Source organism: Monodelphis domestica, chromosome 3, assembly GCF_027887165.1.
Source record: "Monodelphis domestica isolate mMonDom1 chromosome 3, mMonDom1.pri, whole genome shotgun sequence".
NCBI classification, from domain to species: Eukaryota; Metazoa; Chordata; class Mammalia; order Didelphimorphia; family Didelphidae; genus Monodelphis; species Monodelphis domestica.
The window spans coordinates 42,419,061-42,446,026 of record NC_077229.1 but is presented as its reverse complement, the minus strand read 5'-3'; the positions used below and the strand labels follow the sequence as shown (position 1 = coordinate 42,446,026).

At 37.1% G+C, this 26,966-nt stretch overlaps 1 protein-coding gene across 8 annotated transcripts in view; it reads right to left on the bottom strand.

Moving 5' to 3' along the window:
* The window catches only part of HECTD4 (HECT domain E3 ubiquitin protein ligase 4), a 225,708-nt gene that overhangs the window by 87,889 nt on the left and 110,853 nt on the right, over positions 1-26,966 (bottom strand). For 3 of the 8 annotated variants that reach the window (XM_056821721.1, XM_056821722.1, XM_056821726.1), the window contains exons 9-21: positions 20,561-20,722; positions 19,492-19,605; positions 15,199-15,339; positions 13,682-13,914; positions 12,845-12,990; positions 10,122-10,192; positions 9,296-9,401; positions 8,077-8,197; positions 7,043-7,171; positions 4,926-5,050; positions 2,641-2,794; positions 1,874-1,974; positions 738-936 (exon numbers count right to left, since the gene is read on the bottom strand). In XM_056821721.1, the coding sequence (XP_056677699.1) occupies positions 738-936; positions 1,874-1,974; positions 2,641-2,794; positions 4,926-5,050; positions 7,043-7,171; positions 8,077-8,197; positions 9,296-9,401; positions 10,122-10,192; positions 12,845-12,990; positions 13,682-13,914; positions 15,199-15,339; positions 19,492-19,605; positions 20,561-20,722 (1,802 nt within the window). The remainder of the gene's footprint in view (positions 1-737; positions 937-1,873; positions 1,975-2,640; positions 2,795-4,925; positions 5,051-7,042; positions 7,172-8,076; positions 8,198-9,295; positions 9,402-10,121; positions 10,193-12,844; positions 12,991-13,681; positions 13,915-15,198; positions 15,340-19,491; positions 19,606-20,560; positions 20,723-26,966) is intronic. The other 5 variants (XM_056821723.1, XM_056821727.1, XM_056821725.1 and 2 more) reach the window with 3 other exon arrangements.

The window sequence follows — 26,966 nt, the reverse complement described above, 5'->3', positions numbered from 1 at the left end:
TGCTTTTTCTCACACAGCTCATATTCTATTCCCTAAGTTTTTTCTTTCTTCTATACTTTTGTCTAAGTAGGGCTATAAACCTTAATTTGGGGAAATGTTTTTTCTCAAAATTTGTGTGGAACTGGAAGTGATGGTCAGTGAAGTCAGGCACAATCCTAATTACTATCCACAGGGATTGCAAGTATCCTTCTCTCTCCAGATGCATGTGGGGAGACCATTCTGATTATTTTATGGGAATGGAACCTCATATGTTTATCTGTACAGGAAGATTAATGCTCAGAAGAAAGAGATCAGAAGATTAGCTTTGGGATCTACAAAGAAAAATTTTGCTTTTTGTGGCTTAAGTCTCACATAGAGGTCATATGATAAGTTTTCATAGAACACTTACAACTTGGCATTAAAAAAATCGCAAATTAGATAGTTGCTCATGAAAAGCCTATGATTTGTATTCCATGGCAGAAAAAAAGGAAATGTTTTATAATTTTAATTTTATTTCAAAATCCTATTTTTAGTTTGCAGAAATTGTGGGTAAACTCTCATTCATTATCCTTCTTGACATAATTTTAGGAAGGATCTCTGTGGACAGAAATAAGGTGTCATGAATGGTGAACACTAGCAAAAAAAACAAACAAACTAATAAACAAATAAACAAACAGATAAACAAATAAATAAACAAGAAGCATATAGGAGATCAGCATAATCAACATAGAAATGTTTCCATATTGGTCATTCCTTACCTTATCATAATCATACTGTGAAGAACACCTGCTATCAAATCTAAGATACAGGCAGCGAGCTCCAGGGATATGGACTGTTTCTTTAAATTTATAGTTGTCTCTGACTGGGTGAACTGTTTCCACAGTCTTTCCTGCAGCCCATGGGGCAGGAATCTTTAATCCAGTAAGAAAACCTGGCTCTTCTTTCTCTTCCAACATTCTAAAAACAAAGAAAAAGACAATGACAAAGTATAGAAGCATGAACCAAAGATTCTAACAAATCCCCAAAACACTCACACATCCTAATACAGCAAGTTAAAGAGGTGCTTCCACAAGACCATGATGAAAAATCCCATTGAAAGATTTTACAAAGCATGCATTGTGATAAGAGTGGGTTTTGTTTTTGATTTATGAAATGAATGCTAACAATGGCAATCAATGAAATGTAAATGTCATTAGATCAAAAATCCCTATAGTTAAGGGCTTATAAAATATGTTTTCTTCTCAAAGGAGTAGTTAAATAGATGTATTGGCTGTCAAGGTAGCAATAATTTTTTCTTTTCAAATACCACCCCACCAAACAAAAAACAAACAAACAACCCAAACAAAACTCTTAAAGTGCTAAAGGATCTATCTGAACCCATTATTTTCCACATATCACAAATACTAGTATTTTATAAGACTTCTTTCAAATCATTAATTTGCATTTGTAGTTGCACGAGACAGTAAGAAATTCCCAGGTCCACTCTCACCTATTTTAACCTAATTTATCTATTCCTGTATCATGAAGTAGAGGCTGACATGATCTTATCCCTTTTACTCAACCAATTTTTTATTATTCTCTCATCTGGGCAGATCTTCTTATTAAACAGATCCAGAGAAAAGCAGAGCTGACCTTCATTCTAGTTCAGTGGCTAGATTAACTTCTTAATCCTTTGGGAAATTATTTCCTTACAGAAATCAAATGTACTTAAAAAAATTTTTTTTTCATAAATCTATAAAGTAATTTTACAAATAACAGTAAAATTTTGACCCTCTGATTCTTTTCTTTTCCAAGTTACATTTCCCCTGCAAGGCAACACTGTGATAGGATAATAGGCCTTCACTCAAAAAAAAAATAATGTAGGGGGTTCATTTGACAAAGCAGCATCAATCACCTCTCATCTGGGAACAGCTTGCCCTTCTGATCTGATGTACCACATGGGGAACAGCCCATTTCAGCAAAAACTGGAGACTGAGTTTTAAGCAGCAAGGCCGTCTGAAACACACAACCCACCATCTTAAGTCACACATCCTAATTTCAATAACAATAACAATAGGCCATGAAATTATATAGAAATTTCTGTGCAAGGAGATCAGGGTCACAGATGACCTCATTTGTCTTCCTGAATAAGGACAGAAGATATTAACTCCATTTTACATACAAAGAGATAAAGGCACAAAAAATTTAAATGAATCACTTAAGGTTACCAAAAGCCAAACCTAAAAACAAGGCCTGCTAACTCCAATGATCTTTCTAGCCTGATTTTGTTTTTGGTCAATAAATAATATTACTCAAACCTTTTAACATCATTTTCCTTAACTAAAGTCTATAATGCTGTGCAGAGAATACCCTGCCACCAGTAGCTGGCAAAGGTCTAAGAGATCAAAGAGGATGTTGGGTTTGTCATCCTCCACTTACAAAAGAGTATGACCTCAGCACACACATTTCCAATGCAGAACTCATGAATAAGTTATGTGAACAAAGAGAACAATCACTCAAATATCTAATGATTTTAGAGGCTAGTTCATTTTTTAAGACATGAAAACTTCTTTCAGCCCATGCATGAGTACACCCTGCCCTTTGGCTCTCTGATTTTTCCTTCATTTCCTAGCATATGCCCCTCTGAAATCAATCCCCTCAGCCAGTATCCAATGGCCATACCTGACTGGTATAAAGCACCAGCTGCACCAGTTGGGGCATCAGGGCATCAGCCATTGTCAGAGTCTGTAAGTTTGGGTGCATCAGGGAGGTCAATAACACAGGAAGAAGGTGACCAAGCATTGTAGCTTTTGTGACTTGTTCCAAGCCTTTTAATCTGAAAAATATCCAAGAAAATATACAACCTAAGCCATTTTCTGGAGGAGACCAACAGAATGTTATTTGGCATTTATCTGAAAAAAAAGTTTATTTAATTCCATCTTATAGAACCTATTAGATATAGTTTTACCAAGCAATCAAAGTCAATGTTAAATACTTTCTACCTTCTTCAAAGGAAGGCAAGAATAGAAAGCAGGTAGAAAATTTCATTTTCTATCAGTGACATTACCAAAAAGGTAAGAGATAAGTTCAATTGCCTTTTAATTTTAACCTACTGGTGTCTTTCTTTTCCTAATTCACTTAAAATATATCAAAACATAAATTCCAATAGATAACTGGCCACTCTTTTATGGTTACAGTCAACCATAAAGAATCTAATGTACTTATACACTGTAGGGGCTTTGCAACTCTTGAAGGGAAAAACCAAAGCCTGGTGGAGCTTCAGTCTAAGAGCACCCCACCCCTATTCCCACATGCCTAAGCCCCTTGGCTCCACCCATTGACTACTCAGAAGATCCAGGCAGGGAAAAGGCAGACATAGTGAAGATTTTTAATGTTACTTGAAGGATTACCTGGAGAAAGGAAATGAGGCCAGTGTGTGTGTCATGTCCATTTTTTTCTACACTAAAAAGGAAATCCATGTCAGAGCTAGAAATAGAACAGAGGCTTCCAGGCTTACACATCATATTATACCTCCACCACAGCTATGTGTTAGAGTGTGTCATAGCCTGCAGACATGTGTACATATGTGTGAAAAGCTTGAGACCTGTGTGTACTGTTCTTTTTTTGAGACCCAAACCTTGAAGATGTCTCAGAATGAGACATGATGTAAAACAGCAGGCAAAGTGATGAAAGATATTCTGCTCATTTCAATTCATATCCAGTTCATATAGGTCTTTCCAGTTCTTATAGAAATTAATCTTCCAATTTTTTGCCATCACAAAAAGTATAGCTATAAATATTTTTGTACAAACAGATCCTCTCCCATTTAAAAAAATTTCTTTGAGGGGGCAGCTGGGTGGCTCAGTGGATTGAGAGCCAGGCCTAGAGATGGGAGGTCCTAAGTTCACATCTGGCCTCAGACACTTCCCAGCTGTGTGACCCTGGGCAAGTCACTTGACCCCCATTGCCTAGCCCATACCATTCTTCTGCCTTGGAGCCAATACACAGTATTGACTCCAAGACGGAAGGTAAGGGTTTTTAAAAAAAAAAAATCTCTTTGGGACACAAACCTACTAGTGGTATTGCTGGATCAAAGGGCATGCATTGTTTTCAAGTCCTTAGGGCATAATTCCACATTACCTTCCAGAATGGTTGGATCAATTCACAACTTCACCAGTCATGCATTAGTGTACCAGTTTTGGCACAGTCCCTCCAACATTTATTATTTTCCTTTACTGCTAGGTGTAAAGCATAGGTACCTCAGAATTGTTTTGATGTGCATTTCTCTAATCAGGAGGGATTTAGAACACTTTTTCATATGAGTAGTGTTAGTTTTTATAACTTTATCTGAAATCTGCCTCTTCCTATCCTTTGACCATTTGTCAGCTGGGAAATGGCTTGATTTCTTGTAAATTTGACTTGTTGGGGATAGGATTTTGGCAACCCAGTATGGGGGAGTACCACTGATGATGTGGCATTGTGGTTCACACACCTACTCTATCTAAATATGTTGGTACACTGGACCAAAGTTCCTGTTGCCTCCTTCTAGTTAAAGCTCTGACTATGGACATGGACTATGTTTCCAGATAGGATCAACTGATTTTGCTGAACTTTTTCTTTTGCTAAAAGGGCAGATTGGGATATATGTATAACCCAGTGGAATTGCTTATCAGCTCTGGGAGGGGGGAGGGAAGATGGGTGGGAAAAATAATGAATCATGTAACCATGGAAAACATTTCTAGATAAATAAATAAATCAAAATAAAATAAAAGGGGAGATTGTATTGGGAAGAGAACATGTTAGGTGGCATTAAGAAACAAAAGGCCTCAATAAAACCCTCAAGTAGCAAGAAAATAGGTTCTACTGTCCTTTAAATTCAAATTCAGATGACAGTTATTGAGTCAGTTTCCATGCACTAAGCATGTCCCTTGGTCTCCTTCAGCTTACTGACCCTCGATGTCACTCACCTCTGGTCCCGGTCACCTATGTCACTGTTCAGGAGAGCAGTCGTGACTTGCTGAAGCATTTCTAGAACTTCATCACATCCAGTTAAGATTTGGGTAGCAAGAGCCAAAATACTGGTCTTAAGCTCCTAGGTACAAAATGTCAGTGTTAGACCGAATGTTCTGATGAATACATTGACAAATGAAAAAGAAAAAGGTATGCTTCCAAATTAAATCATGTGGTGGACAGGGTCAGCCCAAAGCAGAAAACTCCACTAGGACTTCAAGTGGCCATTGGATTTGGGATGCTAGGCCCTGGAGCAAGCGTTGGCACAATTACACCACATTTCAGAGAGGGCCACATCAAGTTCCTAGAGAGGAAAGGCACTGCCCCTATCCCATACAGCACAAGAGAGCTGCTGGTGGCCAATCATGGAACTGCACAGGTGGAAGACGGCTTTAGGTGGTATAAGGATAGCTAAGGAGAAAAACACAACAGTGAAAGGTGCATGTAATATAGGGAAAGGGTACAGAAGATGAATAAAATGAGACAAATACACAACAATTCTGTAACAATGTGATTTAGTTTTTACTCAGTGACTTATACCCATTACACTTGAAAACAGACAAAAGACTTAGCTGAAGTAACAGACAGTTACAGGTTATTTTTAAGTCAAAAAAGCTCTTCTTGAGATTCTGGGAGAACTATAAAGATAAAATTTTGAAGTTAATGGAAAAATTTAGCTTTTTCCTATTTTCTCTAGAAAAACTTAACTAAGCCTGCCCTCTACATAGAAATCTCTATTTTACTTTAAAAATGCCATAGTCTAAGCCCTAAATTGAGATGGTACACATTAGCCTAATGATCATTCTTTCAATGAATAAATAACAAACAGTTAAAACTTTGACTCTTCTTAGATACACAGAAAGGAGATTATTTTCATGTAGGGAATTTTTCAAAGGCTCCTTTTCATTAGATTAACTTTCAAAGTTCAGTTTTTAAAAGAAAAACAATGTAGACGATCCTATCTCAGCTTTGTGTAACAAGCACTGCATTCTGAAACTGTAGGTTGTTTGGGGGATTTTATCAAACTGACTTCAAAATGTCACAATGATTTGAATATATAGACTGCCCTTGAATGTTAGCTGTATCCCTACAGTGAACTCTCTTTGAAAGGAAAAAAATGTACAATGAAAAATAAAACAGATTATAGGTTGCAATCTGTACTAGAGCTGCTTCCAGTATTACATAATTTATATTTGGAGGGGAAAATCTCCCCATATCTAAATTAATATTGTATCAAGATAAAGTAATGTTAGAAAAGTATGATTTACATGGAATTCATGTTAGAATGCAGTTAAAGACGTTTTCCTTTAATTTTACAGGACGTTGTTTGTGGGTGGGGCATTTTTTTTTTTGCAGAGGGAAAACTTATCTAAGTCACTAATTTTGGCTTTTGAACAGATTAGTTATCTAGTTCTTAAGACCTTCCCCAAATGATAAAACTCAACAAAGATGCCAACTAAAGGTCCAAGCATCTGTTGAAATGAGATAATTACAGAAATCACTATCTATGGCTGACTCTAATTGCTATTTTAGAACAAATGACTGAATATTTCTTCAGTTGACAATTTCTAGAAAATAATTACAGAAAAGTTGAGCTGAATTATGAGTTCAGAAAAAAAAAAACCAATGACTTAACAAAGAGATTATGAAAAGGAAGCTAAGCATCCTTTGCAACAAAGGCACCTGCATTACAAGAGGACAGGACACAAACAAACTTCTACAAATGTTTCATGTGCACAGTGTCTCATTCCCAGCCTGATTAAGGCAAAGGACTCTGGGATCATCACCTTTAGCCCAAGACTTTTCTGGTTTCTTTCTATACTCTTAGAAAGAAAGGTGAAAGCAAGAAACATCAAAGGGGCCAACTGTGATGCCACATGACAATAGGGTCACAGATACATTAGCAAAAGAGTGACAATGTGAAAACCTCAGCAATGCAGGAGGCACTGTTAGCTTCTTGTGGAAAATACACCAACATGGCAAGATTGGCCACTGAGTCACACAAAGATGCAGCCAGTGAAGCAGTGCCCTACACCCTGGAGAAAGCATCATTAGAATAAAGCTTGGTGTTTACCTGTACCTTCAATGTTTCTCCCTGCAAGGAACTGTCACTGTCATCGTTTTCATCAGGCTTAATCAAAACCGTGTTACTGAGAAGGTGATTCTGTACTGCCATCAGATAGCGCAGGCAGGAGGAAGCAGCCTTTAATACAAATAAGGGCAACTGGCATGAGCTTTTAAATGCTATTGAAAAGGTGGAAGATGTAAAATCCTTTAGAAAAGTTCAGACAAGGAAGGGAGAGAAGGGAAACATACAAGACAAATCCCAAATTATTTGTTTAAATGAGCTATTTCAAAGAATCAGTATGCTATCACTAAGATGCCAAACCTCCTTCACCCATTGTTTACATCTTTTGCTGTCCTTGCTCCAACATTTGATTTCATCAGTACAGGACCTAGTGTGGAGATGCCCTCCACAGCTACAAAGAAGCAGTTTAACCAAGGAATAGCCTAGGTGTAAAGAGGTCGAGTGAACTGCCTACATCTCCTGGCAAGGCTATAGAGAGGCCAGCCTTCAACACAAGTATTCTCAGCTTCAAAGCTGGCTTAATGGCCATTAAATCATGCTGCCTCATATAATATGTCCCCTTTACCTCCTGTCCTTCTGATCCTTTTTTTCTGCCTTCCCCTCATCACCAAGGGTTTTGTGATCAACTCTAAAAAGTGTTCTCTGGGGCCCATTTCCTTTGGCTGAGCAGACTGAGTTAAATCATATGGTAATGGCACCAAATTAGAAGTTTGAAATCATAAAGCAGGAAAAACTCTTTTAGCTTTTTTTTCTCCTTAGAGAGCAAAAAGACATGCCCACCCTTGATCTAGCTGTTTGCCAATATGCTGGAGATCAAGGTAAGAGACAGAGTTTGCAGAAAATGGGTATTATGTGGTCTTGTTGAGTAGCACGCTGCTAACAAAAGTGAACTCATCTCAACTGACAGTCAAGATCTGTTTCAAAGCTCTCTCACATTATGCCCAATATGCCTAAACTTGATAGAACTGAAAGAAGGCAGTTCAAGAGAACCCTGCTTTTGTGAAATGCAATTTACTTACAGGCACCGTTGAAAGAAGTCTTTGAAAATCATCTTTAGAGACTGTTTGGCACTTGGTGATTAAGATACAGGATTCTCGAACAACAATCTTCAGAATGTAGTGTAAAAGTTCATCATTTAATCTTTAAAATGTAGGAAAAATGTAATAGTAAAATGTTGATGGTTTATCAGTTAAAGGACACATTTCACACAACTGGTAAGCCCTGAGGAATCACAATGTAGATAAAAAAAAGACTCATTTAACTGACCTTATAATCAAATGCCCATTTACCAAACCAACACATATGGCAAAGGCACCAAGAGGAAAGAAATATGTGGCATCCAAATAGAGGTGGTTCCCACTGACCTAGGACAGGGTATTGTCCACACCAATGCATGTTCCAGGTCAGCCACCTACAGTCCACAGGCCAAATCCAATCTTTGACCTGTTTTTGTGTAGTTTATGAGCTAACAGTGGTTTTCCGTTTTAAAATCAGGTTTCACTGAAAGCTGTACAAACACAGGTGTGGGTCAGATTTGGTCTGCTGGCCATATATTGTTGACTTCCTGCTGTAAATGACAGAAAAACCTAGAGTCCAGCAATGCAGTCAAGGTCAAAGAGCCAGGGATAAGTCTGTGCCTTCTTAACTGATGAAGTCCCTTATCACCTCAGGCACATCTTTTTAATTTGGACCTGACTTTTACTTTTAATAAAGTGGAGCTACATTTCACCAGTGGGATTTATTAATGATCTTTTCCCATTCACTATCAGAGTTCTAACCATACTAACCATATATTGAGAAAGGAGACTAAAAACTCAGTGCCACAAAGTTAAGTACAGATCCTTGAATTAAGTGGATGATACCTTAGACATCATCTAGCCCAAGCCCCTCATTTTACAATGGAGAAGAATGGAGCTTTGAAGAAGATCAGTGACTCACCCTAGGTTGCCTAGTCTCATTTTGGCATAGCCAGGCTTAGAACTCTTCTGCCTAAGGCTCTTTCCAGGCTATACCAACCCAAAGGATTAAAAAAAAAGAGAATGAACTTAACTAACTTTAAATCCAAATATGAAAGGGCATTAAAAAATACCCAAATGTACATGCTAACCCCCTTTCTTCCCATTTACTCGGTGCTAGAACCAGTTCTCCAAAGGTCAAACCAAGTGCTGACCAAGCACATTCTGAGGCTAACCCCAAAGAAAGGGCCACACTGCCTAATGAACAACATAACTGTGTCACCTGTAATGATCATCTTCATCACTACCAAAGCGATTGTTTTGAAGTTGTTCCGCCAAATTGGTCAGGATCACATCCCGCAGCTGAGAAAGCCCAGTGTTTCTCTCTCCTGTGACAGTACAAAGGTTTACAATATACTCCCACAATGGCACAGGGGAACTTGAACTACTAGGCAATAACTCTGGGGCAATGGTTTAAATTTTTTCCCTAAGTGGAATAACCAGAGCACTGGCTGCTATCATGGTTTCATCCTGCCATCAAGTTTAACTGCTCCCTGACTGAGCCCATATATGACTTAGACATCACAGTCTAGTTTAGCATGACAATTTTGTAAGTCTATCTTCAAAGTATGAATGCTAACAGGAAAAGGCTGGCTTAGCATCTGAATAACAGACATTTCTTTGCATTTTATGTAGTGACACAGATAATCCTCCCAACAGCCCTGCAAGAAAGGCACTCTTATTATCTCCACTATAGAAAACTGAAGCTGAGAAAAAGGTTAAGCAACTTGTCCAGGGTCTTGGAACTACTCTAAGTACATAAGGAAGAATTTAATCAAAGATATTTGAGATTCTAAGAAACAAAGTAACCTTTAACACTCAGTTTTCCTTCAGGTTCAGAGATAACTAATGAGAGACAAAGAGGAGAATTCTGAATTACTCTCTACTTGTAACCCTTCCCCACAATCCAATCTGATTCATAAATATTTCTAAAATTCCTCTGTGGATGGCACTCTTCTTGACACTAAGGAGACAGATAAAAGCCCCTGCCTACAAGGATCTCTTATCCATGATCAATTATTAAAATGTCACCTGAACATCATTCTCACCTTCTGTTAAGACCAGTTTAAGTAAGTTATTCATTTCAACTTCTCCTGGATACAGGATTGTTAAACCAGAGCTAAAATGAGAGAAAATAAAAAATTATTTTTGAACACATATTCTAGGCAAGTACAAACCAAATCCTTCCTTAGAAAAAGAGTTCTAAATACTAATTTTCACTTTAAAAATACTCATTTCTTATCCTAACTGAAATTCCATAAAAGGAATTAGTTAAATTGTCCGATATACCCTGAATACATGGGCCAATATTTACTGCACAAATACAGATCCCTTTCTTTGTCCTATTGATGAGTCCTCCAACATATAGCTTGTGCAGATCTATAAAACTGGTTTAGCTGAATGGACAGGATTAACCTAGGAAACCAATTTTATTGTGCATTCAGATACTGGTATAAATTGATTACATTTTTAAAATTGAAATTAGAAAAGGAAGAAAGCTCTGCAATTAACAACTTATCACACTAAGAGGCAGGGTAGTATGGGAGAGAGAGTGCTTAATGTAGAATCAGAAGAACATGATTTTAATTTCTACTCTGATTCCTATTACCTATGTGATTGTACTGACACTAATGTCTAATATTTTTGTTGGCTCATCTGTGAAACAGAACAACAATACTTATATTTCCTACCTTACAGGGCTTTTGAAAGGAAGTACTTTGTAAACCTGAAAGCCTCATTTTTTTTTAAGTGACATTTACTATTATCTAGTGAAACCTCTCATTTGATAGCCACAGAACAGCCCCCAAATATCAGTGTTTGTACTCTGATTCAAATACATAGTTCTTGAAGTTAGAGTAAACAGTTCTCTGTATAAAGAAAGATTTGGCCTTTAAAATTAATAGAATAAGAGCAGAGCAGAATATGAACAATACCAGATTACAACGTTCCTATTCCTCTCAATTCTTCAAGAAGAGAAAAGACAAAAGCACCACTGAAGCAATCAATTCCTCTCTTTGAGGAAGAATGTCTCTAAGAAACTCACGTTCCTTGAACTCTTTTCTTGTTTTATCATGGGAATGACCAGGTAGGTAGAAAATGGTAACAAAGAAAATAACAACAGGTTTTAGTTTATCTTAAGTTTCTTTTTTATTCAAGTATATCTATCTATAAACACATTTTTACTAATTAAAAAAGGCCTGGAATGATCACAGGAACTGTTGATGATTTCGGAAAAAACTAGACCCTGTAGGACTCTCTGTCCTACTTTGATATTCTATGATAAGAATGAACAGAATGAGCAGTTTTGTCTCTGGTCTTGGACTACTTCCCATTCTCAAAGAGGTCACTGGAATCTTGTAATATTTGGAGATGCTATAGGTCACCGTTCCTTCCCATCCCCATTGCTTAAAATAGAAATGAGATTCCTGTTTAGGTATGGGTTATATTAGATGACTTCAGAGACCCCATCCAACTCTTAAGATTCTGTAAGACTACCTTTTCTTCTTTCCTTCTTTCCCAAAGAGCCAACAACCTCTAACTTGTTTATGATCTCTCATCGTACTGAGGCATTTGATCAGCTATACAGCACCTGGATGAAATTTCATAAAGGCTTTCAAGGATTTTTCTAGAGAAGAATCTGATGATACACAAGTCATAAGCCCGATGAGACCTTTGTGGAACACTACTGGAAATATACCTTGGACATATTGGGAACACATTCAAAAGAAATAATAAAAAAAGCTGAACAAAATTGTTTATACTATGAAATGGTGGATAATGTATAAGATATTAGACAAAGATAAAAACATTTAACTTTTCTAGACTTTTCTAAACTTCAAGGTTTGCCAAGGGCTTTCTTCACAACAATACTATGTAAGGAGTTATATGGATCCATACACTATTTGAGCTGGAAAGGTCCTTAGGTATTACAGTTCAACCCATTCATTTTAATGTATAAGTAGACTGACTGAAAATTCCCAAAAAGAGAAATGTCCCATTGCTGGGGAATAGCTAAATAAATCGTGGCACTTCAATGTACTGGAATATTATGTTGCCATAAAGAAGGAAAAGAGGAATACATGAAAATATAAAAGAACTATAGTAAAAAATATACCCTGGAAAAAGTAGATCTAGAAAATGTGAACAAGGATTAGAACTGTGTGAAAATCTGCATGTTTTTATGCGAACATAATATCATTAGTGATTAGAATAAAGTACTGAATGAGTTATGGGTAAACGATTACTGATACCTATAAGATCAAGTATGGTTTTGATTGTACATTAAGTAATTACAAAACAAACTGGGAAAAATGCCTGACAGACACTTTAGCAAATCAGGAAAAGTACTCACTCTGCAAAAACTGAGATAACTATCTGACACCTTTATCCAGGTTCCCCAAAGGCAGGCTTTGAATTCCCCATTACAAATAATCTGATATACAGATTATTTTCTGCCAAGGAAAGCAGAGGGAGTGGGGGAGGGAAGGACAGAGAAAATCTGAATCCTAAAATGTCAGAAAACTATTCTCAAAAATTGTTTCTACATATCATTTAAAAAATAAATATTAAAAAAAAACAACAAATAATCTGATATAGATGCCCTCCCAAATTAAGACATGTCCTATAGAGACAAAGGAAGCCCCAAAGTGTCTTTCAATAACTCTGGATTGGGGGAAGAGACATACCTATTAGACCGGCTGGCAGGGGTAATTCTAATCCATCTTGGGAGAATCATGTGTGATGAGCACTAAGAAAATCCACTGCAGTTTACCTGATGGCAAGACAGACTTCCTTCTGTATTTCAGGGCAAATCTGGTCTTTCGGGGCCATCAACAATTGCCACAGCAGAAGTCCCGACCGTCGAATGATGTCTCGGTTCCTTTCAGTTTGTGGGCTGAAGAAAAATTTAAACACCACCTACAGAAACATAAGAATTTAATCTAAAAATATTCCCTCTATTGAGGGCATGCAGAGTATGAAATGTTCTTTTTTTTTAAAAGCACATGGGGGGGCAGCTGGGTAGCTCAGTGGATTGAGAGCCAGGCCTAGAGATGGGAGGTCCTAGGTTCAAATCTGGCCTCAGACACTTCCCAGCTGGGTGACCCTGGGCAAGTCACTTGACCCCCATTGCCTAGCCCTTACTACTCTTTTGCCTTGGAGCCAATACACAGTATTGACTCTAAGACAGAAGGTAAGGGTTTAAAAAAAAAAAAGCACATGGAAGGTGGTTTTGTGAATGCATCCCCAAGGGACTTTTAATTACAATTTTTCTACCACATAACTTTGTAATTTCAATAAATATGTGCAATATCATACACATTGCCGTCCTTGTGTAGCTGTAATGCTATTAATAGGACAAGAGTTCCAATGGAGTATCACAACAGAATATAAAGCACAGAATGCATTTTCATATTTATTCTTTAGGCTAAAACACAAGATTCTTGGTAATCAATGGTTTCAGTCTCTATAATTTGAAACTATTTCATGAATACTTTAATCTATGTTATGAAATTAGCAAAAATCAGGGGGGAATTTAAATTTTCCCTTTTATTGTTTGGGAATTTCCAGAATTCCTTTCTCAGTGTTTATCTGAAACCTGAGTATTCACCTGAAAGACAACAAGAATGCAGCGTATAATACAGGTATCTCCATTGACCATAGCTTTCTCCATAATGTCACAAATACTGCTAAGATGGTGTGCTTCGATTGGATGCTGCTTGCCCAGAAAGTTTGTAATTGGCAGACTGGTATTGGTTGCAAGAAGATTGAGTTGATGGATGCACATGGCACCAACATGGTGCAGTAACTGGTTTATAACCTCATTTGTGGTTATAGCCTCGCCTAGAAAGTTAAAAACAAAGTAGGAAGAGACAACTAGATAGATAATATCCAACATACAAAAGCATGAGATACAAATGACCTATATGTATACACAGCTTGCCACAGTCCCTTACATTGTTCATACCCTTCTCTCCCCCTCACATGCTGCCACTGGTCTGAAACATTTTTTGAGCTTATGAGTTCTTTCCTTTGAAATCAGAGGAAAAGAAGCAGTAAAAAGTAGGAAAGACTTAAGAGCTGCTTGACTCAGGGATGATGAAAGGGGGAAGGGAGGAAGGGGCAGACTCCCAAGAAACAGCAGCGTGCCTCTATTGATGGCTCCACTGTCTAAAAATATCTTCCCACACACTGTATGGATTTGTTATTCTTTCTTGGATAATGAATTCTATCAATTTAAGGTTTGCTGAAGCTCACTTCACCCTCATTCAATTAACAAACAGATTAAGTGATGAGAATATACAGAACATTGTGCTAGGCACTGGAGGAGACACAAAATCTGGATACATGGTTTCTGCCCTCAAAGCTTATGGGAAAGGGAACAAAACAAAAATATGAATAACCTCATTCCTTGATAACTACATAAAAGAAGGGTAGGATCAAGCACTGTAAGGTATTAACAGGTGGCATCTGGAAAGGTTTCATAGAGGAGGTGGAATCTGAATTGGACTTTAAAGGGTAGATAGATTTGGAAGACATTTCAGGCACAGAGAATACCATGAGTAATGGTAGGGAAGCCAGAAGGTACAGGGAACGTTCAGGGAACAGAGAGAAGTATCTAGTTTGGCTGGACTACAAAATGAATGGAAGAGAGTAATATGAGTAAAGTAACATTAGCAAGTACCACTATCTGCAGTTTTTGTTTGTATCCTCCCCTTTCTGCTTTGCCCTCCAATTAGTGTCCTCCCTTTCCCACCCCTTTGTATTTATCTATTTTGTATTTATTTGTATTTAATCTGTATAATCTCTTATGTGTCCATGCTGTCTCTATATAATATAAAATAAATATGACATATATTTATATTATATATAATATATATTATATATATAATAATAATAATAAAATATAAATTCCACGAGGACAGGGGCTTTTTCATTTTTGGACTCTGTGCTAACCTACAGCTCCTGGCAAAAAATAAACATTAAAAAAAATGTTGGTTGATCAAATAATTCGCTGAATTAGTTTGACAAAATTGCCTACCTCCCACCTATACACTGAATGTTTCTGCAATTTCTAATATTTTAAATGGCTTAGCCTCAACCTAAAACACTCTCACTTTTGCTCACCTTTTGGCTCTGCAATGACATGGCTGACTCCAAGTCTTTGACATACATAATGGAAAGCTTGATTCCCAGGATTGCACCACTGATCAATATAGTCATTGGAACATGTCCATATCATGTTATTCACTGTGTCATAACATGCACCTGCAAAAGAAGATGTTTTTTAAAATCACTTTGATATCTTCCCTGCATGTTTATTCAGTTTTTGTCCTATTAAATTTGAGTTCGTCATTTCATAAGAATCAAGACTTCAGCACTGGGTGCTCCTACCACCAATGCAGATGGCAATACCTCCACAAATTCATGAGTTGGCCAACTTTCTGGTGAAGAGTTTCTCCACACTTCAATATCTTGTCCTTAGATAACAGACAACAGAAAAGCTGTTGGACTCTTGTTCTTTCTAGGTTGGTTTCCAGCATAATTGACCACATCAATAACAAAACCAAAAGAGCCATATCTCAATAGATGCAGAAAAACGAGTGTTGACAAAATACAACATCCATTCCTTATAAAAATCATTAGAAAACATTGCATTAAAAGGAGCTTTCCTTAAAGCGATAAACAGCATCTATCTAAAACCATCAGCAAGGGGTGAAGCTCAGATGGATGGTGGTTTAGTAGCAGCAAAAGCTGAAACTGCTCTGACTATCCTTCCAAACCAATCTTTTAAAAGTGCTTCAAAATACAGGAATCAAAATCCAACAGCAAGACAAAGTCAGGGGGTTCTCCTGCTGAACACAACTTGAAAGGTAAGCAAAGAGAATCGATTTTCATGGGATAAGGGGGAACCAGAAGCAAAATTGCACAAAGAGGAGTACTGGCTGACCATCCCCCCCACCTATTGCTTCAGATTCTGAACCTGGACAAAGGCCAACTTTGGGATCCCAGGACCTGGGCTACATTAACAAAAGAGCCTCAGAACCATCCTTTGATGTCCCAGGCCCTGACACCAGTCTGCAGTGAAGTCCAGAAGTTCATAGTGCTGAACCCTTTCAAGCTTCCACTGCTGTGCCAAAAACCTAACCCCAGGGCAAAATAGCTCACAGTACCTAACCCTGCAAGCCAGGAGAGGAGACAAAATCATCAAGCAGCTTGAAGAATTCTCAGACCCCAGGGAAAAAGAGCAAAGAGCAGAACCACAGAGGATGGTGAAATCCAAGAAACTACAAGTAAAACTTAAAAAACAAAAAACAAACAAACAGGAATGGGTCTCAAGCTCTGGAAGAACTAAAAAAAGAATTCAAAAATCAAATAAGACAGGTTGAAGAAAAATGGAAAGAAAAATGGGGAAAAGAAATGAAAGCAATGCAAAAAGAAAATAATAGCTTAAAAAAGTAAAATTGGTCAACTGGAAAAAAGAGGTAAAAAAATCCAATGAGAAAAAAAGTTACATATAACCATCGGCAAGCATTATCTGTAATGGGGATAAACTAGAATCTTTCCAGTAAACACAAGGGTAAAGAAAGGATGCCCATTATCACCACTACTACTTAATATTGTACCAGAAATGCTAACTACAGAGCAGGAAAAAAATTAGAATAGGTAATGAGGAGACAAAAATATCACCCTTTGTAAATGATATGACAGTATACATTGAGAATACCAGAGAAGAAAAAACAACAACAACAACAACAAAAACCCTAAAAGAATCAACTAACAACTTTAGCAAAGTTTCAGGACACAAAATAAACCCACCTAAATCATCAACATTTTTATTTACCATCAGCAAAGTCCAACAACAAGAGAAAGAACAGGAAAAATTCCATTTAAAATAATTGTAGACAATATAAAATACCTAGAGGTATACTTACCAAAACAAACCTGGCAACTATCTGAATACAATTACAAAATACTTTTCACACAAAGTCAGACCTAAACAACTGGAAAAATAGTAATTGTGCCTGGATAAGCCAATTTAATATAATAAAAAAGATAATTCTATCTAAATTAATTTACCTGTTCAGTGCCATACCATTCAAATTAACTCAAAATTATTTCCCAGAACTGAAAGAAATAAAAACAAAATTTGTCTGGAAAAACAAAACGTTAAGAATATTAAGGAAATTAACAAAAAGAAAATACGAAGGAAGGAGGCCTACCTGTTTTCTAGATCTCAAACTGTATTAAAAAGCAGTACTCATCAAAATAATCTGTTACTGGCTAAGAAATAGAGCAATAGAATCAATAGAATAGGTTAGGAAATCAATACACAGTTAGTAAGCTAATGTTTGAAAATCCAAAGATTCAAGCTTTTAGAGAAAGAACTCACTATTTGACAAAAACTACTGGGAAAAATGGAAAATTATATGGCAGAAACTAGGCACAGACTAACATCTCACATCAAATACCAAGATAAAGTCAAAATGAATACTTGATTTAGAAATAGAGTGATACTGTAAACAGATTAGGGGAAGATGAAAAGACATGGATAAAAGGAAGAATAAGACATAGAGAACATTACAAAAAATGAAATAGATAATTGTGATTTCATTAAATTAAAAATATTCCTTGCAAACAAAATCAATGGAATCAAGATTAGAAGGGAAACAAAAAATTAGGGGGGAAAATTTATAGCAAGTATCTCTGACAAAGGCTTCATTTCTCAAATACATAGAGAGCTGAGTAATATTTATAAGAATAAAAAACATAAACAGGCAGTTCTCAGACAGAAAAATCAAATCTATAGTCATGTGAAAAAATGCTCCAAATCATCAATTAGAGAAATACAAATTAAAACAATTCTGAGATACCACCTCATACCTATCAGACTGGCTAACATTACCAAAATGAACTGATACAAACATTCTGGAGAGCAATATAAACCACACCCCAAGGGCCATAAAGCTATGCATACCCTTTGACCCAACAATAACATAACTGGGTCACTATCCCAAAGAAAGATAGGGGAAAAGATCCTATTTGACAAAAAAAAATTTTAGCAGTTCTTTTTGTAGTGGCAATGAATTGAAAGTTGAGGAGGTATATATCAATTAAGAAATGGTTAAACAACTTGTGGTATACAGTTGTAATGGAATACTATTGTGCCGAAATGACAAACAAGATGAGTTCAGAAAAATCTGGACTTATATGAACAGATGCAAAGTCAGGTAAACAGAACCAGAAGAACAGTAACAGAAATACTGTATGATGATCAACTGTGGACTAAATTATTAACAGCAAAAGAAGGTTCCAAGATAACCCTAAGGGATGGAAGATAAATAATGTTATCTTCAGACAAAGAAGAAACTGTTGGAATCTTATTGCAGATCATAACACGTCATCTTTCATTTTATTTTCTTCAGGAGTTTTTTAATTGTACATGTGATATGTCTTCAGTTACAATATGGGGAATATGAAAATATATATTGTATGAAAACACTGACATAATCTATAACAGACTATTGCCTCAAAGAAGGAGAGAATCTGAATCACAAAATGTAAAAAAACAAAAAAATACAATTGTCAAAAATTATTTCTATATGTAATTAAAAAGCAAATTTTAAAAATTAAAAAAATGAATAGGAGAAATTTGATGCTGCTAATCCACATTTTTTTTTCATAAAAACAAAGGTAAATAATAAGGATCCAGGTACGGCATCATTCCTGCCCTTCAGCCTGAGTTTTCTATGAAAAGTTCTCATTATATATTTTGTTTTGTTTTTTTAAACTTTTACCTTTACCGTCTTAGAATCAATGCTAAGTATCAGTTCCAAGGCAGAAGAGTGACAAGGGATTTGCCTACAGTCACACAATAGGAAGTGTCTGAGGACAGATTTGAACCTAGGACCTTCCATATCTCCATGCCTAGATCTCTATCCAATGAGAGCCACCTAGATGCCCCTCATTATATGGTTTTTCAAGGTATACAGATAATTAAGATCAAAAGCCAGTTGAAACAGTGTCAAAATAACCAAAATCTAAGTTACAAAGGAAAATCACAGTTTCCCAGTCCTTTAAACTGAGACACAGGCAGAATTCAATGACTTTTCTAGGTAAAATACTATTGAACCTGCCCTTGAGTTTAACTAATAAAAGGCATTCTGACCTAAGAATTGGAAAGCTAGGACTTTCCTAGTTTTACAACTTAATTCCAATGTGAACCTGGAATGTCTCAAGATGACAGTATTAACTGCCTCATTCCTATTGCAGAGTTTCTTTTAAAATACATACAAGGACAGTGAGAAATTGAAATGCCATTTATGTAATGAATTACTTCAATGGAACCTGGCAAGAATTTATAAAAGAAATTTATGAAACTCCTGAGTTTCTCCTAAGAATTTCACATTAATTTCTTACCTAATCCTGGGACAAGAGCACCACGTCCAAGTGAGCTACCAGCAGCATCAATGAGGTCTGCACGGCTTGTGAACTGACCATCCGAAATATTATACACTAAACTTGATGCCAGAACTTCAGGAACAAGTGGGAGAAAAAAAAAAGATTTTAATGTGACTTTTAGACACTTGGAGGTTCAATTAGGAAATTTCAAACTTGAAATCTTCAATTATATTTAATCTACCTTCATTTGTTAGAGATTCTATTACAAAAATATAATTTAAGTTTTCTGTACTTAGATGGCCATGTATCAATCTGATTAAGTTCTAAGAACATTTACATGACATTTGCTCCAAGTATAACTAACTGGCTGAAAAAACTTGGATGTTATCTCTGCTGCTTCCCTCACCTTCAATACCCTTTATCCACTGACAAAATCCTTTCATATGGTGCTTGAATTTGTGGGGCTCCATCCCCACTGTTACTCGCTCAGAGGAAGTCTTAATGTTCTCACACAGGCACTACCTGGCATAACTGATTGCCAGGCTTCCCAGGCTTCTCGTTTCTCTCCTCCATTCCATTCTGCAGATGGAATGCTATATGCACTATCAGCTACTACTGCTAGGTTAGTTTTTCTGAACCACTTTTTTGCTCTTTGTTTTTAAGTATTTAATAGAAGGGAAAGCTCACAGGGTTGCCAAGAGATATATCTGAAAAGGAATGATATAAAATCTAAAGTATCAATTAAAAGAAAACAAAAATTTAAAATACATCTATCTGTATGTTTCAAAAGGAGCAAGAGATTATGTATCTGATCTAAAAGAGAAAAGTGATTCTTTTGCTGGAATTATTTCAAGAAGACAAAGTACTAAAAACAAAACAATAACAGGAAAGGAGCTTTTAGAGTGTCCTTCCCTAGAATCAGTGTAGGGCATGTTAGGGAATTAAAAATTCCAAAATTTTCGAAGTATTTCAAAGAGATTAGGGTAAGGACCAAGAGTCTGCCAAAATCAAATGGGGGAAGGTATGAAGGATAGGAACAAAAAGAACCACCTCTCCCACCACCCATATACAAATGGAAGAAACTTACTTTTTAAAGACGACAGACCACTTGTTCCACCAAAGAGTGAACGAGTTGCAGAGCTGCCTGATCCCCCTGGTGGGGGAACCAGCATCACCAGGTATGTGCCACATGTGTATATAGGTGTCTTCCTTAACATTTTCAGAGGCAGCCCACAACTGGTATTTGCTGCTGAAATAAATTAAAATGCTTTAGAAGAAACTGAAATTTATTACCAAAAGAGATGATTAAAATGGATATAGTGCCCATTTCAGAAATAAGGAAATGCCTTGCTTAGGAAAAATATAGGATATAGAAACAAAAACTAGAAAAAATTAATTTTGGCTCCATTTCCTCATTCAAAGATCCTTTATTACCATTCTAAATCCCATAATTTTCCTTTATGTTCCTTCAACATTTTTTCCAAAAGAGAAATTTTGAAAGTAGCCAAGAACTAAAACCAAAGAATAAAAACAACAAATACTACATTGTAAAACATTTTTTAGGTCAAACATTAAGAGATGGATATATACACTAAATCTTTTTATTTGACTTCAACAACAGTTGCTCAAATGCAGCTCAGCTTTCACTTTTCTATTGAGCTATATAGTACTGCCTTGCAAAGGGCCTGTTGAATGTCTCCATCTGGAAATTACAATGGCATCTCAAATGCATTTCATCCAAAATGGAATTCATTCTTCTTACCCCTCCATACCCCCATAACCTATCCTCTTCTTAGTAATTTTCCTATTTTGGAGGGTATCATCTTTTTTATATTCACCCAAGTTTGCATTTTCAAAGTCATTTCAGCCTCTTCACTCTCCCTTTTCTCCCACATCTAATCAGTTGCCAGATCTCATCCCGATGTTACTGACATCCATTTTCTTCTCTCCATTCAAGGAGTTACCAGTCTAGCTCAGGCCTTTAGCACCTCTCTCCTTGGTCTACTGCAATAGTCTCCTCACTGGTCTCTCCAAATCCATTAATTTCCTTCTTTAATCCATCCTCCCAATGTAGCTGGGAGATTGCTATTTCTAAAGCAGAGAGTTGACCATGTTACCCTCCTGCTTCAGAATCTTATGGAGTCTAGGATATACATTCCTCTGTTAAAGTCCTTTACAATATGGCTCCATCATGTTTTTCTTTGCCCAAGAGTGATATGCTTCCCCTGCTCCCTTGACCTTTTGGAATCTCCAGTACACCTCTGGGCTCTGCTCCAGGGCTACCTTCTGCATAATTGCTCTATGGATTAGTAGTCTCTCTAATACTGAAATTACTTTGTTTTTAAAACAGGGTTTCCCCCTAGGAGAATTCAAGATACTTGAAGGAAGGCATTGGGTTTTTTTGGCTTTTCAAAACCTCAAATGGAATCAAGAAGAGTTGGACACGACTGAAACAACTGAACAAGAAATCCCCAGGACCTACCACATGATTTCTTTTCTTTTCGGTCTGGACCTAGGATTTCACTGTTATAGCGAACTGAGAATGAGTGAACTAATACAAATCAGCAACTGTTCTGCAACCTACAATCTTAGAGAATTAAGAGGTGATTAGATTAGATAACGCACTCAGAGTTACAAGCCTAGAGGTATCATATATGTGAATCCAAGACTTCTTTCCACTCTGTCATGCAGCCTCTTGGACTGATGCACAGTAAGGTTGCCTTTGTGTGTGGGTATGACTCTTCACCTAGGCAGACTCCAAGTCCACCATCATTTCATGGTGTATCCTCAGAAAGGATAAACTTAAAGGCGAGACTCCCTAAACTTAAGTGATTTGGGCAATAGAAATCAGTTTACCAGAACTGATAAAGCTCATATTTCTATGGCACAGCCTTTGAAAACTTTGGGTCACTTTAAACCATGATATCATTGGGCAAGACTTTAGCAGATCTTATACATGTTAAATGATTAGTTATTCATTTTGTTGCAGTAATAGCAATAGTAGTTGACATCTGTACAAGCCTTAAAGTTTCAGAAGCATTTGACCTAACACTATCATTGGCTTTGTCAACAGCCAAGGTTAGAAGTGTCAGAGGAAGGATCTAAACTCGACTCCCAAGTCCAGCATCCCATCTACTATACCACATCATGCACACTATATAATCCAGTGAGTTCTGAACAAAAAATGAGCCAGAAATATCTTCATCACATTACTAAATAATGTAACATTTCCTTATCTATGGCTCAGAACAAATTTATACCTGCAAGATTTATGAAATTCTATTAGATAACTTCTTTTGGGTCACTGAAATAAGCTAATATTGAGAAGATGAGGGTTATAATTTGAAGAACATAAAATTAACTTTAATCTCCCTGCATACATTGGCAAGACCATGATTTGAAGAGTACTGAAGCTCATTCAGGATTTTCTATACTTATTCGGGTGAGAAACAATGAGAATTACAGCTTGAAACCTGTCAGGGCTTAAATCATAACTTTTTATTAATAGTTAAGCACTGATATATTTTTTTAGTGCTTTGCCTGAAATTGTGAAAAAAAAACCTAACTTCATCCATCCAATGCTACATCCCCATGGCAAACACTTCCTCTTTTTGATGTTTTCTCCTGAGCCAAAACAAATAAATTCTGCAAGTCATAAATCCAGAAGATAGGCTCTTACTTGTAGTTAAGAAACTTTAATTAAAAGAGTGAATCAGGAACACTGGAAAAATAGTTTAGTGTGTAGGCATAATGATACCTTCCTCTATATTTTTAATATGTATATTCCAATTAAGATGGTGTCAGCTTCCTTCTCTAATAAACACAGAGCTTTAGGATAAGACCCTTCAGAGCCTAAATGAAAAAACTCCTTCAATCCTTCCCCTCTGGCCTGGGCTGTGACTGCAGATGAGGGGTTATAGCTCTCAGAGTCAAAAGATTCCTTATCTGCAAAGGAGGAAAAAGGAGACCTAAACAAATGCCACAAGCTTGTTTGGAGGAAAACATTTTGTCAACTATAAGTAGCTGAGGGCACCTTGGCAAGAAAAATCAAGGTCCAAATCCTGCCACTGACACAACCTATGTGACTACAGAAGACAAGTCACTGAGCCTTTCAGTGACCCAGACAACTCTCAAAAATGAAAAAAATTACAGATCAATTGGCAATCTGTCTCAATGGAAAAAGCTTCCACACCAGGGGGTACCTATAGCAATTAAATCACAGGTTGAAGAAAGATATTTTTCTATGAACTAAATTGTTCCTTCTAATTCAAATTCACACAACAAACCAAATACAACAGCTATTTCTTCCCCTCTTCCATATAATAATAGAGAGCAGCAAAACTTTTAACATTTAAAATTATTAAGATATTTAAGTAGTCCATTTGACACACTTGCTGCTGATTAAGAATTGATCATTTTTTCTCATACTTCACAGTAGAAATGAAAATTTTTTATTCATGCCATGCTTTCTATATATAACTGGTTTTCCTGATCTTGGATTTTATTATCTTTGGTTCACAAAGGAGATGGGCTGAGAATGCTAGAAAATCGAGCAATAGACATACCTAATATGTGGCACCTGTACTTACAAAACATTTCAAAACATAGAGAAAGGCTTCAAATCTGTTTTGACAGATTGCCTGTGGCAGGTTTAGAAAAGGACATAGTAACATATCACACTGAAGAAAATGGCATAAATGGGCTGCAATCTGTCCTAGAGAAAATGACTACTCTGAGAAGCTCCCAGAAACATTCATGTCTACAGGCTGGTATGTCCTCCCTGCATGTCGACCTTAACTTGCAAGCTCTAAAAGTAACCTAGTGCTTGCATGACTGATCACCAAAGCAACAAGTCCACATGGATATTCTGCAAATGGTACTAATAATGGATAGGAAGATTCTGAAGATCACCTGGCAAAAGAAAAAGACACCAAGATCCTTTCTTAAGCTGAATTCTCAAGCATTCAAACTGCTGCAAAGAGCAGAATTCTGATGGGCATGTTGTTCAAATGCCAAACACAGATTTGCCTAAAAAAACATTTTATGAAGAACTCACACAAGGCAAACACTCACACAGAGGTCAGAAGAAATGATATAAGGACACTCTCAACCTCTGACGAATTTTATTATCAATATGACTCATGGGAGACAGTGGTACAGGGCTGTACAGCATGAGGTACCTACATCAATGAAAAAGCTGAGCTCTATGAGTAAAGCAGAATTGCAGTAGTGCAAAAGAAACACGAGATGTGCAAATTTAGAGACATCTCCATCTCAAATGTTAATACAGGTATTTGTGCCTGATGTGTGGCAGAGCATTCTGAGCTTGTACTACTCTGATCAGCCAAACACACTGTATAATGACATTATTGGGTCCTCTTCAAGTATAAAAGGCAACAAAGACAGTGATCTAAAATAATGGAATAGCCAAAGGCGAGCCTGCTCCAGTTCTTTGGTGGGGTGTGTAAATGTCTTCTGACTCAACAGCAAGGTGGCAGAAGTCAAAGATCTGAAGAAAACATAGGCAAACCTGGAAAAGCTTTGCTTCAAGTCTCTTCAACTCTCAAGGACAACATGAATATGGCACTAAAGTCATTTTCCTAAGGTGCAGGTCCAATCATGTCACCCCTCTACTCACTGGAACAAGGAAGCTCAGCATCAGGAGGTTGTGAGCGCCCCGCTGCTCACAAGGTAGACCCTCCAAACCGGCACCTTTACCCACCCAGAGGTTCCTGCTGCTGTTGGTGGCTCAGCACTCTGGGTTGGAGGGAGGGGTCCTGGGACCTTCCTTCTGCCTACCCCTTAGACCCGAGTGTTCTCGGATTCTGGCTTTGGGGGGGGGGGGCGTACCTTTTGATTTGAGTCCAGAAGGAGGATTCCCCGCCTCTGTCCTGTTAAGTTTGAATTTCAGTCCCCTAGGAGCATTCAGTTTGTGATTGGTAAGGAAGGGTTTTCAGAGGTCTGAACTTTTGCTGCTTCTAAGCTGCCATCTTGACTCCGCCTTGCCCATTGAATTGACATACTAGTTGAGGAACTAAATTTTTTCCATACTGATAATCTCACCATAAATGAAACCATTATATAAGAAAGTTGCAGCAGTTGAATCTAAATGGAAGGATGGGTAATAGGCTTCCCCCTAAATATGCAGCAGAATTGGTTTAATTGTATGCCCAAAGGCAATAAAGAACGTCATTTCATGAGATACTTGGTCTTCTTGCTTTATAGAAATGATGATACGCATAAGTAAGGGTCATCATGAGGATGACTATAGCCTATGCACCACCATAAAGATGATATGGTTCATGGACTACAATGAAGATAACTAAGGATTATGGGCTGCCAATTGGGCCATTATTTATTATAGAGGAGGAAGAAACTATAATTACCTAACAAAATTGGCAAGATCTTTTTTTTTAACCCTTACCCACCATCTTAGAATCAATACTATGTATTGGTTCCAGGCAGAAGAGTGGTAAGGGCTAGGCAATGGGGGTTAAATGACTTGCCCAGGGTCACATAGCTGGGAAGTGTTTAAGGCCAGATTTGAACCTATGACCTCCCATCTCTAGGCCTGACTCTCAATCCACTTAGACACTCAGATGCCCCCTTGGCAAAATCTTAAAAACAAATCAATATGAACAATACTTAGTCACTTCAAAGTAAATTGGGCACAAGGATGATAATTTTAAAAATTGGAAATAAGCTTTTGGATTGAGAAATTAGAGGCAAGAGACTTCTGGGTCATGGGACTAATGCATTGGGGGACTAAATATTTTTTATAATCCTTTGGGGACTCTTAAACATTTCTAAAATAGGAATTACACAGGAGAGACCAAGCAATTTAACTTATGTTAGAGGACACCAAAAATCCTAACAAGGTAAAAACCTAAGGAACTAAAAGCAAAGAAGGCTAATCCTTAATCCTAATATAGCTCAGTCTCTCCCCTATTTTCTACCATGAAAAGACAAGGCCAAACAAGTCTATTCATAGACTTACAGCAGAATTAAAATCTAGCCCATGCCACTCCTCCCCATGCTGCAAAAAGCAAACAACCCCCCCCCCCCCAAACAAACAAACAAAAACCAACACACAACCAAAAGACAGATGCTTTTTCTAGCTAGGAGAGTGGCACAGAAACACCAATCCTGGACAGAAACCTGAGTCAGTTAATAAACATTTAGGTAACTACTATGTGCCAGGCATTGGGGATACAAAAAGAGGAAAAAGACAGTATTTAAGGAGTTCATAATCTAATGAGGGTGACCACAAGCAAATAAATATGTACAAACTGTTATGTATAAGATAATTAGATAATTGTTAAGAGAGGGAAAGCACTAGAAATAAGGGGAAATGGAGAAGGCTTCCAGTAGTAGATGATACCTCATATGGGACTTAAAAGAAGCCAGTGAAGTCAATAGGCAGAGATGCAGAGGAAACCATTCCAGGTATGGAGGACAGTCAAAGAAAATGCCAGGAGCTGAGAGATGGAGGG